The sequence below is a fragment of the Atractosteus spatula genome, chromosome 11 (genome assembly GCF_055471065.1).
Source record: "Atractosteus spatula isolate fAtrSpa1 chromosome 11, fAtrSpa1.hap1, whole genome shotgun sequence".
Lineage (NCBI taxonomy): Eukaryota > Metazoa > Chordata > Actinopteri > Semionotiformes > Lepisosteidae > Atractosteus > Atractosteus spatula.
Window position 1 is genome coordinate 1,683,690 of NC_142716.1, and position 15,639 is coordinate 1,699,328.

The 15,639-nt window shown below is 49.3% G+C and overlaps 1 protein-coding gene across 5 annotated transcripts in view; it reads right to left on the reverse strand.

The window, feature by feature from the left end:
• Positions 1-566: 566 nt before the first annotated feature.
• LOC148823284 (ecotropic viral integration site 5 protein homolog) overlaps positions 567-15,639 on the reverse strand; it is a 69,091-nt gene continuing 54,018 nt past the window's right edge. For all 5 annotated transcript variants that reach the window (XM_088927423.1, XM_088927419.1, XM_088927421.1 and 2 more), the window contains 2 exons: positions 12,401-12,496; positions 567-3,045 (listed from right to left, as the gene is read on the reverse strand). In XM_088927423.1, coding sequence (XP_088783549.1) covers positions 2,755-3,045; positions 12,401-12,496 — 387 coding nt within the window. In that variant the 3' untranslated portion in view covers positions 567-2,754. The remainder of the gene's footprint in view (positions 3,046-12,400; positions 12,497-15,639) is intronic.

Consider the following 15,639-nt stretch of genomic DNA (forward strand, 5'->3'; position numbering starts at 1 on the left):
ACGAACGAAAGCATGAAGGCCTGTGTTTGTTTACACAGTCCGAGTAATTAATGAGCAAAACAAAATCCCGGACAGTTTTTTTTTTAATTTTATCAATCCCGATAAATTTGATCAATTTATCAATCCGATATTTTGGGTCTCCGAAGGAGGACGTATCCAGATGAAAGAGGACGTCTGGTCACCCTATCTATCTAAGGATGAAATTCTTCAAGTGATGCACACAGTTCAGAATGAGCTCCGTCACCGCTGCCTGACGCAGAAACTCAGCCTGGTAGCTGTTGTGGTAACCGAGAAAACTGGTTGCTAACCAAAATAAATTCTAATCGGAGGGATCTGACCGGAAATCCCAACTGACAACATGACCTCGTATTCAAAGCAGTAGTTTTCACAGGGTTTCACCAGTACTGCAGCAGTGCAGAGCGGCGCGAAGCGTTCACAGGAAAAAAAACCCCCGTCTCTGAGCGACACTGAAGACTGCAGCAATAACAATGATCCAAAAAACTACTCCTCACTGCGTTGCAAAGACCGAATTCAGCCAGAGGAAAGCAGCAAGAAATCAAACGGGGTTTATTAAATCATGAAAATTTTATTTCGAACATATTTTATATACATACATATCATGTACATTTCAAGTTAAGAGCTCAATAGTGTTTTTTTTTTCAGTAAAAGGATGTTAGACATCGATGGCAGACTTTGATACTGTTAGCTAGTGTTAACTGACAGGCATGACCTCCACAGGGGTGGCAGCGCCTCGTCCTGCTGGTGCCGATGGTCTGGAGCTGCACTGCGGGCGGACACGGTGCCCTGCAGTACCGACCCCTACAGGAAGGGGGCGGCCACGCCAGGCCTCTCGCCACACCCGCATCTCTACACATCACCTCACCTTGCTAAAAAAAACCCATAGAAAACCAACCACCAGCCGCGAAAGAAACCTATTCATTCCGATCGATCGAGGAGTCAAAGGAGATCGTATGAAACGGAACCGGTTTGAATCTCTTGCATTCTGAACGATCTCTCTGACCGCTGATCGGAAAGGTTTAAAAACACACTTTTGCTCCGGCGTCGTCTTTGCAACCCGTATGATGAAGGCAACTGACTGGGCTTATTATTACTTTGCAAAAATAGGTCTGGAGCGCCGGAAAAAGAGCGAGTTTATTCGCAACTTACACAAAAAAAAAAGGCAGAGCGGAGTTCGCACTGAAGCGGAGCTGTTAGAAAGTCATCCTGGGGAAGGAGAGCCTGTCAGAAGCGCACGCTAATCCCAGCAGGGCTAACACAGGGTGAGGCGGAGTGAGACTTGCGATCGTTTCACGAGGCCCTGGCGTACAACACCGCACATCGCCTGCTGTCCGGGAAAGCCTGTCAGCGATCACAGCTACAGGGAAGAGACCCAGACGCAGACTTCCCAAGAGCAAAACAAAAAAAAATCACAAAAACAAAACATTTTTAAAAGCAATTATGTATGGACAACAGCCAATTTAAAGAGTTAGAAATGTGGTTAATCAGTAAATGTACTGTTTCGGTTTGCACGTATTTGCATTCAAAAGAGATTCCCAAGCAACCGATAAAATAACAAAATATTTACATCAGTAAACAAACATTAAATAGGATTTCTAAGTTGTTTCTTCAGTATTTGTTAATTGTAATTTGTTCTACCACTGATTGATCTGATTATGCATTTCCCTTTCTGTCACAGCAAACGGTCATACTGCCGCAGGCGAAGTGCAAGCAAGTACCGGCCAAGGAAGTCACAGCAACAGACCTCACACCGGGCAGACCAGGGAATTGACCAGACACACAGCACACACGTTTTCTTTCTGTTGCCTCTTAGATGTTGCCTGTACACATTCTTGGTGAAAAGGTCCATCAATAACGTGCTTTAAAAACATTTCTCCAACCGGACTCGAAGGTGAAGCACCCATTTCATTTGAACGACGCACTTGATGATGTCAAAGAGCAGACCTCCCGCAACATCAATAAAAAAAGGCAGATCTTCAAGTCCATGTTAAAATACAAAGACAAAAAAGTAAGGAGAGCAGAACATCTGTTTACATATACACACGGGTTCAAATACTACTCGACTGTCATGGCTATACCACCACTAACACACACAGGAAAAAATAAAGAAGCCTATTTGATTTCTGTTTGCTCATGGGGAATTCTGTATGGGTGTGGTTAATGTCTGACAGAGCACTGTAGTGAGGATGAACAGGCTTGTGGTCATGCCCTCCCAATCTGCTCTGTAAAAAGACTTTTTTTTTCTTTATCCATAACTGACCACTGACAGCCCCTGATTCCCCGCTGAAACCACCGCTCGAAATGCAGAAACACCGATAGGTGTAAGAATTTGTTCTTGCCAGGCATTGAGACACAATATTGCACACAGTTTCCAGCCGTACTGCAGCTCAGGGGGCTCCTCTGTCTGCAGACCCTCAGTGTCCTGTCCAGCCCGGGAAAGCTCCCAGCTCCCAGCTGGGAACGAGATCTGGACAAACACGCCTCCCGCTGACCGACCCCGGGCTTTCAGCTGGCAACAACGCAAACGTCAGACCGGTTTTGGCAACAGTCGGGCAGAAAAAAAAATAAATCGGAAGGACAGTAAAATGTAGACGTATGCGCTGGTCTCTTCGACGACGCCTCTCGGTTTTAGCAAATGTGGCCGACGCCCAGCGGCAGAACTCTACCTCTCCACCTGCGGGCTGGAGGATGGGCCAAGCGGACCGGGACACGTGCAGGCAGGCCCCCGGGCAGCGGTCAGACGGTGGTGGAGTACGACCCGGGAGGGACAGTCAGACTCGGCGGCTCCTCGTCGTCCTCGCTGTCCGTGTCTCCGAGGTCGGCGTGCAGCACGATCCTGGGGACGTCCCGCCGGGAATCGAAGGGCCGAGACGCGCCGCCCGCCGTGCTCAGCCCGACGGGCCCGGCCAGGCCCTCTTCGTCCGAGGAGTGGTAGGACTCGTCGTCCCCCATGTAGTGGTTGACGATATGGATCCCGTCAAAAGTGGGTTGGCCGGACAAGGCCCTCTGGCCTTGTAAGCAGCGGATCTGGGGGGCGAAGAAACAGTGGTCAGGTCGGAGGCTGAGCTGCAGAGCTGTGGCACTCCGGGGCTTCGGCAAGGCAGCACCAGAACCGGCCTTGCCAAGCCCGGCTGCCGCCGGTCCAAAAAGCCTGGTTTCTGACCTCCCCGCGCGGCCCCCCCGAACACTTCATAATCGTCACCCCAGCCAGTAACTGTCGTCTGGACAGAGCGGGGGTCTTGAACTCCCACTCTGGTTTAAGGATGCACCTGGTGTCTTCCTGGTTTGTGTTCTCACTTACATAGTTGGTCTAACTAATGGGATATAATTGCTGCGTAACTGTAATGCTCCTCATCAGGCCCTGAGGATAATTATCGGTCTTGTGTAATCGCCTGGAAAAGCACTTACACTATACGTCGAATTCTGAAAACCGTTAGGCTAATTGTTTAATTGACTGCTGGGGCTGGAACCAAACCAGAAGACGCCAGACCTGGCAGGAAGTGGGCAGGAGAGGCCTGGTGTAGCCTGCGAGGCGTCTCGGTGTGAACCCAAGCCTTCACGTCTGGGACAGTGAGGCAGAGAGGGCAGACAGAGCGACAGCACTGAGACTGAGACTTTGCTGATACACTCCGAACGACGCGCGAGGACTTAGAAACCATCTTTTCAGAAACCGTGACGGCTGTGTCACGCTGGAAAAAGGAGAACGTTTTTAAATGCAAGCTATGTAAAATTGCATTTAAATTCAAGAACAAGAGGCACTTCTTTATCCTAAGGGTACCCTGTTGCCGATTTGGAACAAGCTGCCCAGCTGCGTGATGGAAACAGCTTGAGGAGATCCTGGGATCAATAAGCCCGTAGTTACCCATCAGGCCTGAAGGGCAGAATGACCTCTTTTCACTTGTAACCTTTATGTTCTTAAACAATCAATCATTAAAACTAGAGAGCAGCAACATTACTCAAGAACATCACTCTCATCATGCAGGGCTCGGTTGGTAACGAACATGTTTAATCGAGGTTAGGTGCCAAAAAAAAACATTAAAATGATTATAAAGCAAATGACTGCAAACCCAAAGGAAACCGCGGTTAATTCCTACCACATGACAGACATGTTGTCACCCTAGAAGAAAGCATGCAATGGCCTGGACTAATCATGATATTTGTCAATCATATAAATAACGCATGTTTAGAATGTTTCTTTTTCATATTGCACACCAAATGAAGACCAAATGACGATGACCAAGACCACAGAAATGTGCAAGGAAGCAGTGAATGTGAGCGGACAGGCAGCCGAGGTGCCGAGCGCTGGACACTGCAGGAGCTGGGGAGGGGGGGGAGGGCTCGTGCCGCGCCTCTTACCTGACGCTGGCTGTCTCCGCGAGACAGGCACGTGGGCATGTGGGAGAGAGGCAGGGAGAAGAGCAGTTAAGATCAGCGGTTCTCAGGCTTTTCCAGCACACAGCGCACTGCCAGGAAATCACACATCGCTGACCGAGCACTACTAATAATCAAGGCCAGGTTAATGCCATACAGAACACTGGAAAGATAAAAGCAGCTTTCTGGTGGCAGGTCTGTAGAGAAGGCACAACATCCCAATTTCGGTTGCTCCCCCAGACTAACCTATACAGTATTCACTGTTCGCACAGGTGACGTTTCCAGAACTCTGCGGCACACCTGATTGCGGCGGCTTCTCTAAACCACGTCGCCCAGGACCCACGTCGGGGAGGGGCGCTGTGGCCGGGGGGGGTTGGGGGACACTGGCCAGGCCGCCCCCAGGCAGTGTGGCGCTGAACCCCCAAGGTCTCGTGCCCGCGATCCGCCACCTGGCCTGGCCTGTGCTCAGCGAGACGAGGTGAGCGCTCTTCATTTCTTCTTGTGTTTTCGACAGGAAAGCTTATGAAAGACCCTTGCGTCATTTTTTTTTCCTCTTTTCCGGCCTGCAAGGCTGGCGGGCAACCGTCTCAATCCAGGTCGAAGATCAAAATCGGAGTGCTAGGAACGCGCAGGAAATGGGGAATGGCGCGGCCGGCTGGACACGCCAGCGCTCGAGTCGCCTGGCCAGGTTCGTGGTTTTTGGGAAGGTCTGAGGACTTCAATGGATGCCAGAAAAAGAGAAGCAAGGTGGCCAGAAAATTGGTCAAGTGGACACACAGCCCATTCACAGCACCGAGATCGGCCTGCTGAGCTTCCCACAGCAAACCAGCAGGCAGCCTGGTAATAACACTCCCAGACTCCTCGGCCGCCTCTGGCCTGGCGCGCGCATGCAGCCGGGCAGCTCTTCAGAAATAAATGGGTCGTGTGAACGTGAGCAAACAACAAGATAGATTTATTCGAATGCAAACGACTCATAAATCAAGGCTCCCGAGTGTCACAAAAGTAAAAGTAAAAGTAATAGTGAAGCCGGTGGGGGGTTTGGGAGTGAAAAATAACTTCTACGCATAAAACAAGGGTGCGATGTCTTGATGGAGCTCATCTCCCAAGTGCTGCCTGGATGCTCAGGAGAGGTGATCTCCCAGGCCAGCGCGATCGTTCCTCGGGGAGAGACTCGCCACGGCCGCAGCCCGTTAATAAGGACACTTGGCCTAAGAGCCAAGGAGAAGGAATGAGGACATCAGAGGAGTTTCCCCGGCCTCCGCCACAGGTGTGGAAGCCGGTCCTTCCCAACTCCAGCACCGGGGAAGACTCTTCCGGTCTCTCTCCAGAAGAGGCCAGTGCAGGAGCGATACTGACGACAGGCCGCCACCCATAACATTGTCATCTGCAGCCCTTTACACATTTCGACATCTCAACCTGATGGTTCCTCACTCAGACCTTCCCTGCGGCTGCAGCAGGAAGGGGCCACAGACAGCTGCCGGCCGGCAGTGGAGGCCCTGCTCCTGCTGGGAACAGACCTTCCAGGAGATCCAGAGCAGCTCAGCAGCAGCTCCTTCTCCGGTCGGACTCGTGCAGACGCCCTGACGGACACTAGAAGCAGGAGCCGCATTTCTTTCAACGACACGCCGCTTCCTCAAAACCGACCAACACGGGCCACGTGCGCGTCAGAGATACAGACTCGACAGCTTTCGACAAGGAAGAACTTGATGTGCGCTCAGTTGGATTATTTTTTATATGTAAATCGAAACCCATTTCCTTGAAATCTCCCACTTGTCTACATCGCAGAAGTAGTCCCCACTATCGGCCATCAAGGACACTCTGTGCAATCCTCTGCTTGGGAACAGTGCTGGAAACTGTTCGACACTTGCCTTCCTCACTGAGCTTACAGAAATGACTGTACCCTACTGGCTATTGCAATTGCTCCCAGAGTAGCCAGTAGCTGTTGCTCACAGCTCCTGCTCAAAAGCTGGCAGATCCCAGCTCTGCAGCCGACAGTTAATAAAGACGCCTGTCTTCAAGAGTCGAAGGGTCTCTATTGTAAACGTGACAACTGGTGAAAAATGCAAACTCCAGTGAGTCAGAACAGGAAACCAACAACAAAACAGACAAGAAGCGATTACTAGCAGGTCATGACTCCTTGATCTTGTCAGATTAGCGAGGTCTGGTTTTGCTCTGAGCTCTGTGGCTGATTGTAACTTTCTACCTCTTTAGAGAATACGTGATTGAAATAGCAGCAAACGAGGTGCAGTGATAAGCGTTTGCATTCTGCAACTTTGAACTATGGAAAGCTGGGCTGAGTGGTGGTATTTCTGAAATAAACGCACAGGGAGGTTGTCAAGCACTTTCAAATCTTCACTATTTCTGTTTTTCTCAACAGGGTATTTTTTGCTTGTGTAAGAAGCATTCTGTTGACTCTGTAGGAAGTCTGACTTTAAAAAAAAAAGCACCTATCATTATATATAGAGGCTTTAATCTGAGCACAAAGAACCTAATATGATCTCATCAGTATGACCACATACATGTGAACTGAAGACACGCTGCACAATCCTGTCCTGTTTGGTGATGACTCTGGTCTTTCACAGTGCTGAGCTACTCACTGTTCCTTCTCACTTTCTTTATCACTTTGCCCCAGGAACCTTGTTCTTATGCCGCCTTTTCGTCTCGCACCTTTAGAAATGTACTGATTGTACTTTTAAAAAAATAAATAATTTAAAGCACTTTAAACAAGTAGAAAAATACACATAAGTAGTACGAAGCTGAAGGACAAGACCTCCCACGCCCAGGTCAGTGAAGTCCAGATGATCAGGGTCGATGTGCACTGCTGGAACACAAAGGCGTTTGGACATGTGGACGCCCGAGTGGCTGAGCAGGCTGCCACGTGTCTCTGTCCTGACGTGCAGGCCTGGGCAGGGGAAGACAGCTGCACGCGCTGTGCCAAGAAACCACACTGTTCATAGCCAGGAGACAGGGGCCCTGACAGGCAGGACCACGTCGGTGCCGTCTTGCACACAAGAGCTCCGCTATCTGCACCGCAGCCTTGCAGCACACGAAGGCTGAGAAGGAGTGGCTTGCAGGGAGGGTACACCAGGGAGCGAGATGGACTTATTGCAGATGGATATCGCAGGACAACCAAAGTCTGGGGTTTTAAACACGCTTTTGTTGTTTTTAAAAAAAAAGGGGGAATTGCCTACCTGTTCTGCTTTGATTATCAAAAAAAAACGGAAAAGGCAAACAGAAACTAAACCCAAGACGCTGTTGCCGTGTACACAGACACAGTGCGTCTGTCAACAGGCTACAGTGATTTCTGTCATTGCTGGGGTCTTTTTTTTTTAAACCTGCACTTGATTGCTCTCCCCCTGTTTGATTTCAAGCATGCAGAAACATCTATAATTCTACCCCCCCCCCCCAACAAAAGATACATGAGCTGCTAAACTGAAGCACGGTGTCTATAAACCACATGACCTCTCTGCTAGTGCTATCTTATCACATCACAGGTTCCTCACATCGACCACAACCACTTAAATCAGACTGAGCCAGCGAGGTGACTTGGGATCTTTGTCACGTACTGACAATCAGATAGTGCTTTCAGAAGCCCAAGTCAACCTCGGTTTGCAGGGGACTGCAAATCTGATCGTCCCCGCTCTGCCCAACTGCACTTTCAAGATAGGGTGCAAGTGGAAACAATGCATGATTTACTGCAGTACAATTTAACCACAAGCCACTGTTTTTCATGTTTTTCATGTTAAAATCCTCTCCATAAATCTTGGACCTGGGAAAAGGAAAAAAAAAAGTTTTTCTTCTTACATGCACTTACTTTTTTCGCTTTCGTTTGAAAAGCTAAGATTTGTTTCCCCCCTGAACACGCACCCGTTGCTGCGTAAACAATCAGAACTAGCAGCATGGTCTGGGCTGGCTTAATTCTATCGAGCAACAGTGTTTTTGCAAGACCTTCCCATTGCAGAACAAATAGGTGAAAGGGAGGGCGTCCGAGTAAACAGACCAATGGCCACTTCTACAATCTCGCTGGGAACAAGGTGACAACAACAGGCTACTCAGCTAAAGAGACGGAGATCTCTCAGGGCCGCAGAGCTGGACTCTAATGCACGCTGGCAGAGGTCTGGCCATTCCCGTCCTGTAAGTCATCTCACTGCGATGGACGGAGGCCACTGGTGTTGTTATCTTTCAGCAGCCATGAATCCTAATTTCACAAACATTAAAAAAGGGTGGAGGGACACTGATACGCTTTATTTCAAAACACGGGCTTGCACAACAGCACAATTCAGAAACGAGGAGAAACTCAGTCCCCGGAATGCATGCAAGAGGGGACGCATCTGATAAGGCACCAGTGCGATGCATCGCTGAATTTCAAGGAATGAGCTGAGCACAAAGACGAAAGGAATGGTTCTTCAGATATTCGAAAGATGAATAACTTTGGACTCTTCAGCAGCATCTGATTCCTCAACTTAATAACGGATCTTGGCCACACCGAAATGTATTCGCCAGTAAACTGATCGAAATAGACAACACTAAAACAAAGGCTGGTTCGGAATTTCACTACTCCAGTTTGCAACGCAACCTGCCCCCTGCCTGCTTTTACTGCCCAAGCCTATTCCCCCAAGAGCCGTTGAGTCCCCAGACAATTCCTGTTGACCTGTGGGAAGGATGTTGCAGCCTTTCTGGTCTCTCAGTGGGCCTTCTGCACAAAGGAAAAACAACCAGCGCTTATCTCGACAGTTTTAGACAGCAACGCTTGCAAAACCACAAGTTTTTCTTTTTTAAAAAAAAAATTCAATACACGGTGAGATTTCTTCTTTGCAACGACAGAACCAACATCGGCGAATGATGTGCATGGTGTGACAAAGAAATCTCAATGCCACAAAGACTGCTGCTGTGCTGTGCAAACTTTGTACTTGAAGGGGAAGTCTTTGTCCTCTCTAGGATGGTCCAACGAAAGAAAGTGGGACTTATTCAGGCCCCACAGTGGACTATTCCTTAAAGAGACCTTAAAGAAATGAACCACCTGTCACACAGCCGATACTTTTTGCAACTCAATTAAAACCCACATCTTGGCACTGGGGATTAAATGCATATCCCTGCTGCAAGCAAGCTGAACTGACTGATGTTTTTGGTAAATTAATTATTTTCATTTAACACCCACTGGTAACCGAAAATGATGTGCATTTCTTCCCCCCCCCCCACAAAATTCCAACAAAAGCATAATATTTCACAATTTTATAAAAAACTAAAGCTTCCTGGAATCTGTAGCTCACTAATTTGCTAAAACACCCTGCTTCCATAATGATAATGTGTAAGGCCTACGAATATCATTTTAAAAGCTAGAATTCGGTTTTAATTTTGGAAAAAAAAATCAGTAAAATATTTTACAGGGCGCATTCTTGTAGCTAGGTTTGCTTTATTTGTAATATGAATCAGCATCACTTCCTTTTGGTTTGCTTCCCTGCGGGGCTGAGCAGTTAGAGAAGGCTGTAATGTAGCTGCTTACACTCATAATAAAACCTAGAGGACTGAAAGGTCAAAAGGTTGCCTGAAACCTCATGCAAGTCATAAACCTCAAATGATTAAAAAATTTAAACATGGAGTCTGATTTACGCTTTCAGACTGACTTGCAAAGATTGTCTCCCCCCGTAGTGGAGTGTAGGGGAGTGTAACACAGAGATGGGGAGGGAACAGCGTGTGGATGGAGCTCTGTGCTGCTCCCTCATCGATTGCTCAAGCTCTGCTAGCCGGTCTTGGTTACGGCCCCCTGGCCCGAGCGGCTGGAGAAGTACAATCAGCACATCAGCCGGCCGATGATGGCAGAAGCACCGAGCGGAAGAAGGAGCTGTGGTGGTGACCCCCTGACGAAGCACACGGACGGCTCAGAGCAGGGCGCCAGGAGGGTCCGCCCCTGGGAGAGACCGACTTGTCCCCCGCAAAACCCAGAGAGCCAACTGCAGTCTGACACCATCAACAACCTGCCCACCTCGGGCTTCTTGTCGTTTCTGTCCTCAGCTTGAGACCCCAGACCCAGTCTTAAAGCTCAGCCTTGAGGCCTCTGCTGCTCTCACAGCACTGCTCAGCTGAACCATGACCTGCAGGCTGAACGTTGCTGAAGAGCACGGCGCAACCTTGTGCTGAATTTGTTTGCTTTCTTACTGTGAACACGTGATTCTGCTCCTCTGTCATTTGCACCGATCTCCTATGCTTTGGTGAGATTGGCCAAGTTGTTTTCTGGCACATTATATCTTGTTTAACTGGCGCGCTTGCTCGACTTCAGATGCAAGACGAGGCAAGTTGCTCGTGCGAGGGCCCCTCTCTGTTCACATAATCAAGATGTTCTCCAACCACGAAAATTATTACCGTAGTAAATGTGCACGAGCACGCTTGTAAATGCTTGTGTCTCCCCAGATCATTTCAGGTTTTTCTAAACTCTAAAGAAAATGCCTTCACAGCAAAGTTCCACGAATCAGGAGAATTAAAAAACATCTCGCTGAAACAGGCCAGAATCTAACACGCGCTGCAGTGCAAAAAAACTTGTTTACAGTGTCAGAATACTTCCAGCCCCACCCAGAGCGCGAGCTCGGTTAGGTGAAGTGTGTTTGTGCCTGTGCTGCTCGGCGGCCTTCAGCCGAACGTAGAAACTTCCCTGTTCCCAGCTCGGCCGCTCCTGGGAGTTTTCCTGTGAGGAAGGCGTGCGGCGAAGGAACCACCGCTGCTAGGACAGACGTCTAAAACTCAAGCGGTTCTCCGCACACCCTGGCCAGCTACACTACACCCTTCATTTCAGGTTTCCATCACCAACAGGCTGGAAAACCCTGCATCCAGTCTCCTGGGGCTGGAGTTTGACACTGATACCCATTCCGTAGACATTCCAAGAAGAAATGTGGACACATTTACCAAAACAATTAGTCTGACAGTGATGCGTGAATAAGCTTATTTTCCCCCCTCGAGAGGCAAGAGAGACGAGATGTTTGTCATCTGTCTCACCTGACAGAGTTAAAAAGCCACTGGTAGTAGTGATTTGTTGAAGTAAATAAAATATACAGGGTGGAAAGATTGTTCTCTCAAAGACTAAAGATATAGGGGTGTGCTGGCACATTCCACACCCATTCAGTCAGGAAACGTACCACTGCAGGGCGTAGTTGACACTTCGATTAAGACTGCAGGTGGCCTCAAAATACACAGACAAAAACATTTGAAGAAATGTGAAAAGAGGAGTGCAAAGAAAACAAAAAAATACAGCTGAAAAAAAGTGAGCGCCCATTAATCCGAGTGCCAACTGCTGTCTGAAGAGCTAAAAAGATAAAAATCTCATTAAGAAGCCACCGCGCAGGACGTTTCTGTGAAAACGCAGGTTAGCTCAGAACTGAAAGGAGGGGAGCCTCACGTTTTCAGTGACTCTAAATTAATTTCTTGCAACATACAGGATTTAGATTACAGATGTGATATTATCTGCACATTTGTGTATACATCCTTCTGAACTGAGGCCACTGTCAGTCAGGCAAGCAAAAACACCGCCATTAGGGTGTTGCTATTGACTTTTGTGCCTTCTTATTAGAAAGGCAGACCTACAGGATACATGCTAGAATGATGTCAGACCACACGCCTTGACAGCATCACCTTGGTCTGCTCAGATCCCAGAAGCTCAGCAAGGCTGGGCCTGGTCAGAACTGGGCAGGGAGACGGTTTCTGCAAGTGCTGCTGGCGGACCAGTAGATGAAGCTCTCTCCTCTGGACCATGCTGTATGCTGGCTGTGTGTCAGGGCAGGGGCGATAGCCCCAGCCTCCTGGCTCAAATCTCCTCTGGGCTCGGAGAGAGTGGCCTCCTGCAAATCCCCCTCAGTCAACTGGCTGAGCAGCCCCTCTCTGCTCTGTCTCCCCACCGGAGCTGCAAGGCAGCAGTGGCTGAACAGTCGACTCCCCTGGGGAAGGCGCTATATAAACGCAAGGAAATGTGCAGGACAGGTCCCCATCCTGTGGCTGGCGGAAGAGCGCTGCGTCCCGGCCTCACCTCGTGCTTCAGCTCCGCGATCTGGTCCTTCAGCTCCCGGACGTACTGGCTGGAGTCGGAGCTGTTCAGCTGGCCCTGCACCTTCCCTTCTTCCTTCTGCGCAGCAACGGAAAGGAAAAGGAGGCGCGTCAAGTCGGCAAAGACCGGCTTCCCCGGCGCACAGCCACAGCACGGCGGGGCACCGGACCGCAACGCTGCGCGGACAGCGGGATGCCCTCCTCACACGCGCAGACACACGCGCAGACTCACGGGTTTTTAAACTCGCCCGCTTCTATCGACTTCGCTTCCGTTTTTACTTCAAATGCCACAAATGAACCAAGTGTGACGTTCACCGCTATGACCTCAGTCATCTGCACGGACACTTTGGAAGGAAACGGCCTCCCCTGTTGTTAGCCACCTCTGCCACGGGCAGCCTACCGGCCAGCGAGAGGCAGGCACCCCCCAGGACAGACACCGGGAGCCGCCGAACAACAGAGATGTGTCTGTTTCCATCGGGACTTCGCAGACGGCCGACAGGAGCCAACAGGGCATCTGTCAGCATCGACCCAGGGTTCATCCGCATCGCACAGGAGTGAGAAGGGTCAGGCCACCAGGTGCACTGTGGGCGATTCACTCATTCTGCGACAAGGATTTCAGCTGGTGAACGTTTCGCATTTCGACGAGACGGCCCACGTGATGCAGTCCAACGAAAACAGGCTTATTTGTCCCCCGCTAAGCCTCTCTGGAATTCAACTGGGCGCCCCCTCGCCGCCCCAACCACAGACCGTGACCGAGGCGGGCACACGTGCTGTTTACCCTGCGGGCACAGCTGGGCGGGTCTCGGCCGAGAGCAGACTAAAGACCGCCAGCCCGGCCGGGACGGCCTGCGGCAGAGGAGGGTCGGAAGGTGAACCCGTTTATCTTTTTTTCCCAAAATTAAAAAAGGGGCAAGCAAAAAAAAAAAGGAGCCCTCTGCACTCTCGTCGAGGCGGCCGATACGAGAAGTTAAAGGAGGAAGAGAGGGTTGGGGCCGGGTGGGGCGGCGAGAGGCGGATAAAAATCTGCTCTGGATCCTTCTGACTTCCACAGCCTTGAAAACGGGTAGTTAGTGACATTTGAAATCAATCTCCTCTGGTTAACACTCTGCTCGGGGCTGGGTCCTGATAGGTTACCGAGAATGGGGATCTCGTGTAATCTTCCAAGAATCATTGTTTTTCTTGAGGTTTTCCCTAGAGTGTCTGATAACAAACAGGCAGTTAACAGGCTTCCTATGCTCAGCTGTACGAGTCAACAGGTGCGAGGCATGTCAAACATCTGAAATTAATGGCTTCCTCGTCTGTTCCAGAGCCCCAGCTCAGTTATTTCCCCTGACTCAACAATGCTGAATCCACAGAGAGCTTTTAAGACGCACGCAGAACAGAAACAAGCACAAACAGGAATGCGGCTCACTCTCTCTCGCCCGCCAGAAGCCGAGACGCGCGGGCAGCAAGGAGCCAGAAGATGCCGAGCGTCTCAGTGGAAACTATGAAGCAGGGAGCCGCAAAGACAAGGCAGGTTTGTTGTTTTTCACAACATGGCCTCCTACTTCCACCTGCCTGTACAGTGAAGGCGTGACGGTGTGACGAACAACAGCTGCCGTCTAGAAATCAGAAGGGCTGAAGACAACAGCCCTCAGCCAGCGGGGAAAAGACACACAGGCTGGCTTTTCTACAGGCTAATGGAAAGGACCGCTGGGACACAGGGTAATAACCGAGTCACTCCACCTTTTCTCTTTTTTTCCCTTCCTTGCTGACTATACAATCGCTCTTGCCTCAGATTCCTCGACTCGAGGTGGTGAGGGCAGTAGCCAGGTGCTGAACACGGGCTGTGGGAGTTTGCATACTCTAGCGCTTTGAGAGGGCAACACAAGCACGTGGCTCTTAAGTTAGAGGAGGTGTCCCCGCAGACAGGTGTCCAGGCAGAGGGCTCTCCTGGTGAGGCTACTTATTCGCCAGTCGTCCAGCCACGTGTGCGGCTCGGCGCTTCTAGCGACGGCACACTATGACATCATCCAGAACAGCCTCCCCCCCCCCCCCCCCCACACACACACACACAATCCTGGGGGTGTGTCGTAGTGTGTGTGGGTGCTAAAGGGTTATCTGAGCTGATGCAATCTCAGCACGTTTCCTCCACAGATACAATCAAGGACACACAACCGAGTCAACCTTCCACTTCATAGACAAAACTGGGGGTCTCGGCACAGGTTCCCACAGATACAGCACCTGAAACACACATGATGGCCCCTCTCCACCACCGAGCCTGTAAGGCTGTGATCGCCAAGACGCTCACACAACTGAGGATTTCCAGCTCCTGAGAAAGCAAATCTTACTTTTACTATTCACACCTTGACACAGTCAGTATGTCTGTTAATTGCTAAATTAGCAATATAACATAGAGTAACATATATATACACACACACACAAAAAGTATCAATGACATTTCGGTAACTAAATAATGTTAAATTGAGAACAACCTTTTGTCTGCTCTTGAGAAATGAACTACATACCAGATGTACATCTCTAAACTGGTTCCCAGTGACTCTTCAACAGATAAAATAATTTTTCATAATATATTTGTCTGTTTCTTAGTTCAGCTCTGGGCAACTCTTGCCTGTCCTTCAGTGGCAACACTAAGGCTTTTTAAGGCCTTTGTTCAGTATGCCAGAGAAAGCCCTAGAATTAACAAATGTTTGCCCTATTAAGGATTTCATTGGAATACACATTTGCTTTAAACTATTTTTCCTATTTCAAGAATTATTTTAGAAAAAAAGCATATTTCACTATGCTGCACAAATCCTTTCTTTTATTACTTGGACATTTTAGCGATAGAAGTACTGAAAATACGTTCAAAGAACTCTACACAAGCAAAGCAGCTCAGAAATAAAATCATATTTCACCTCTTGCTCTTGCCAGTACTTTTTTGAGGCAGATAGGATGTGGTTTCTCGTTATTTAGTGAACGCAACCTGAGCTGTGGTCTGCACAGGGGTCACGCATGGAGCAGGCGTTCTTGAAAACAATAATATGTGGGCCTGCTTCAACTGCAGAAGCCATTTAAAAAAAAAGTCTGCTCAAAATGCTGTATTTTTTGCAGTCTGTGGTTATTCTAATAAAGTGGTTTTGCTCTATAACTGAAGAGTCCCCAACGAGACGTACAAAACACTTGGGGTTTAACACCCAAAGACATCTATAAGGCACATTCTGGGTAACGTTTCATTCCCAC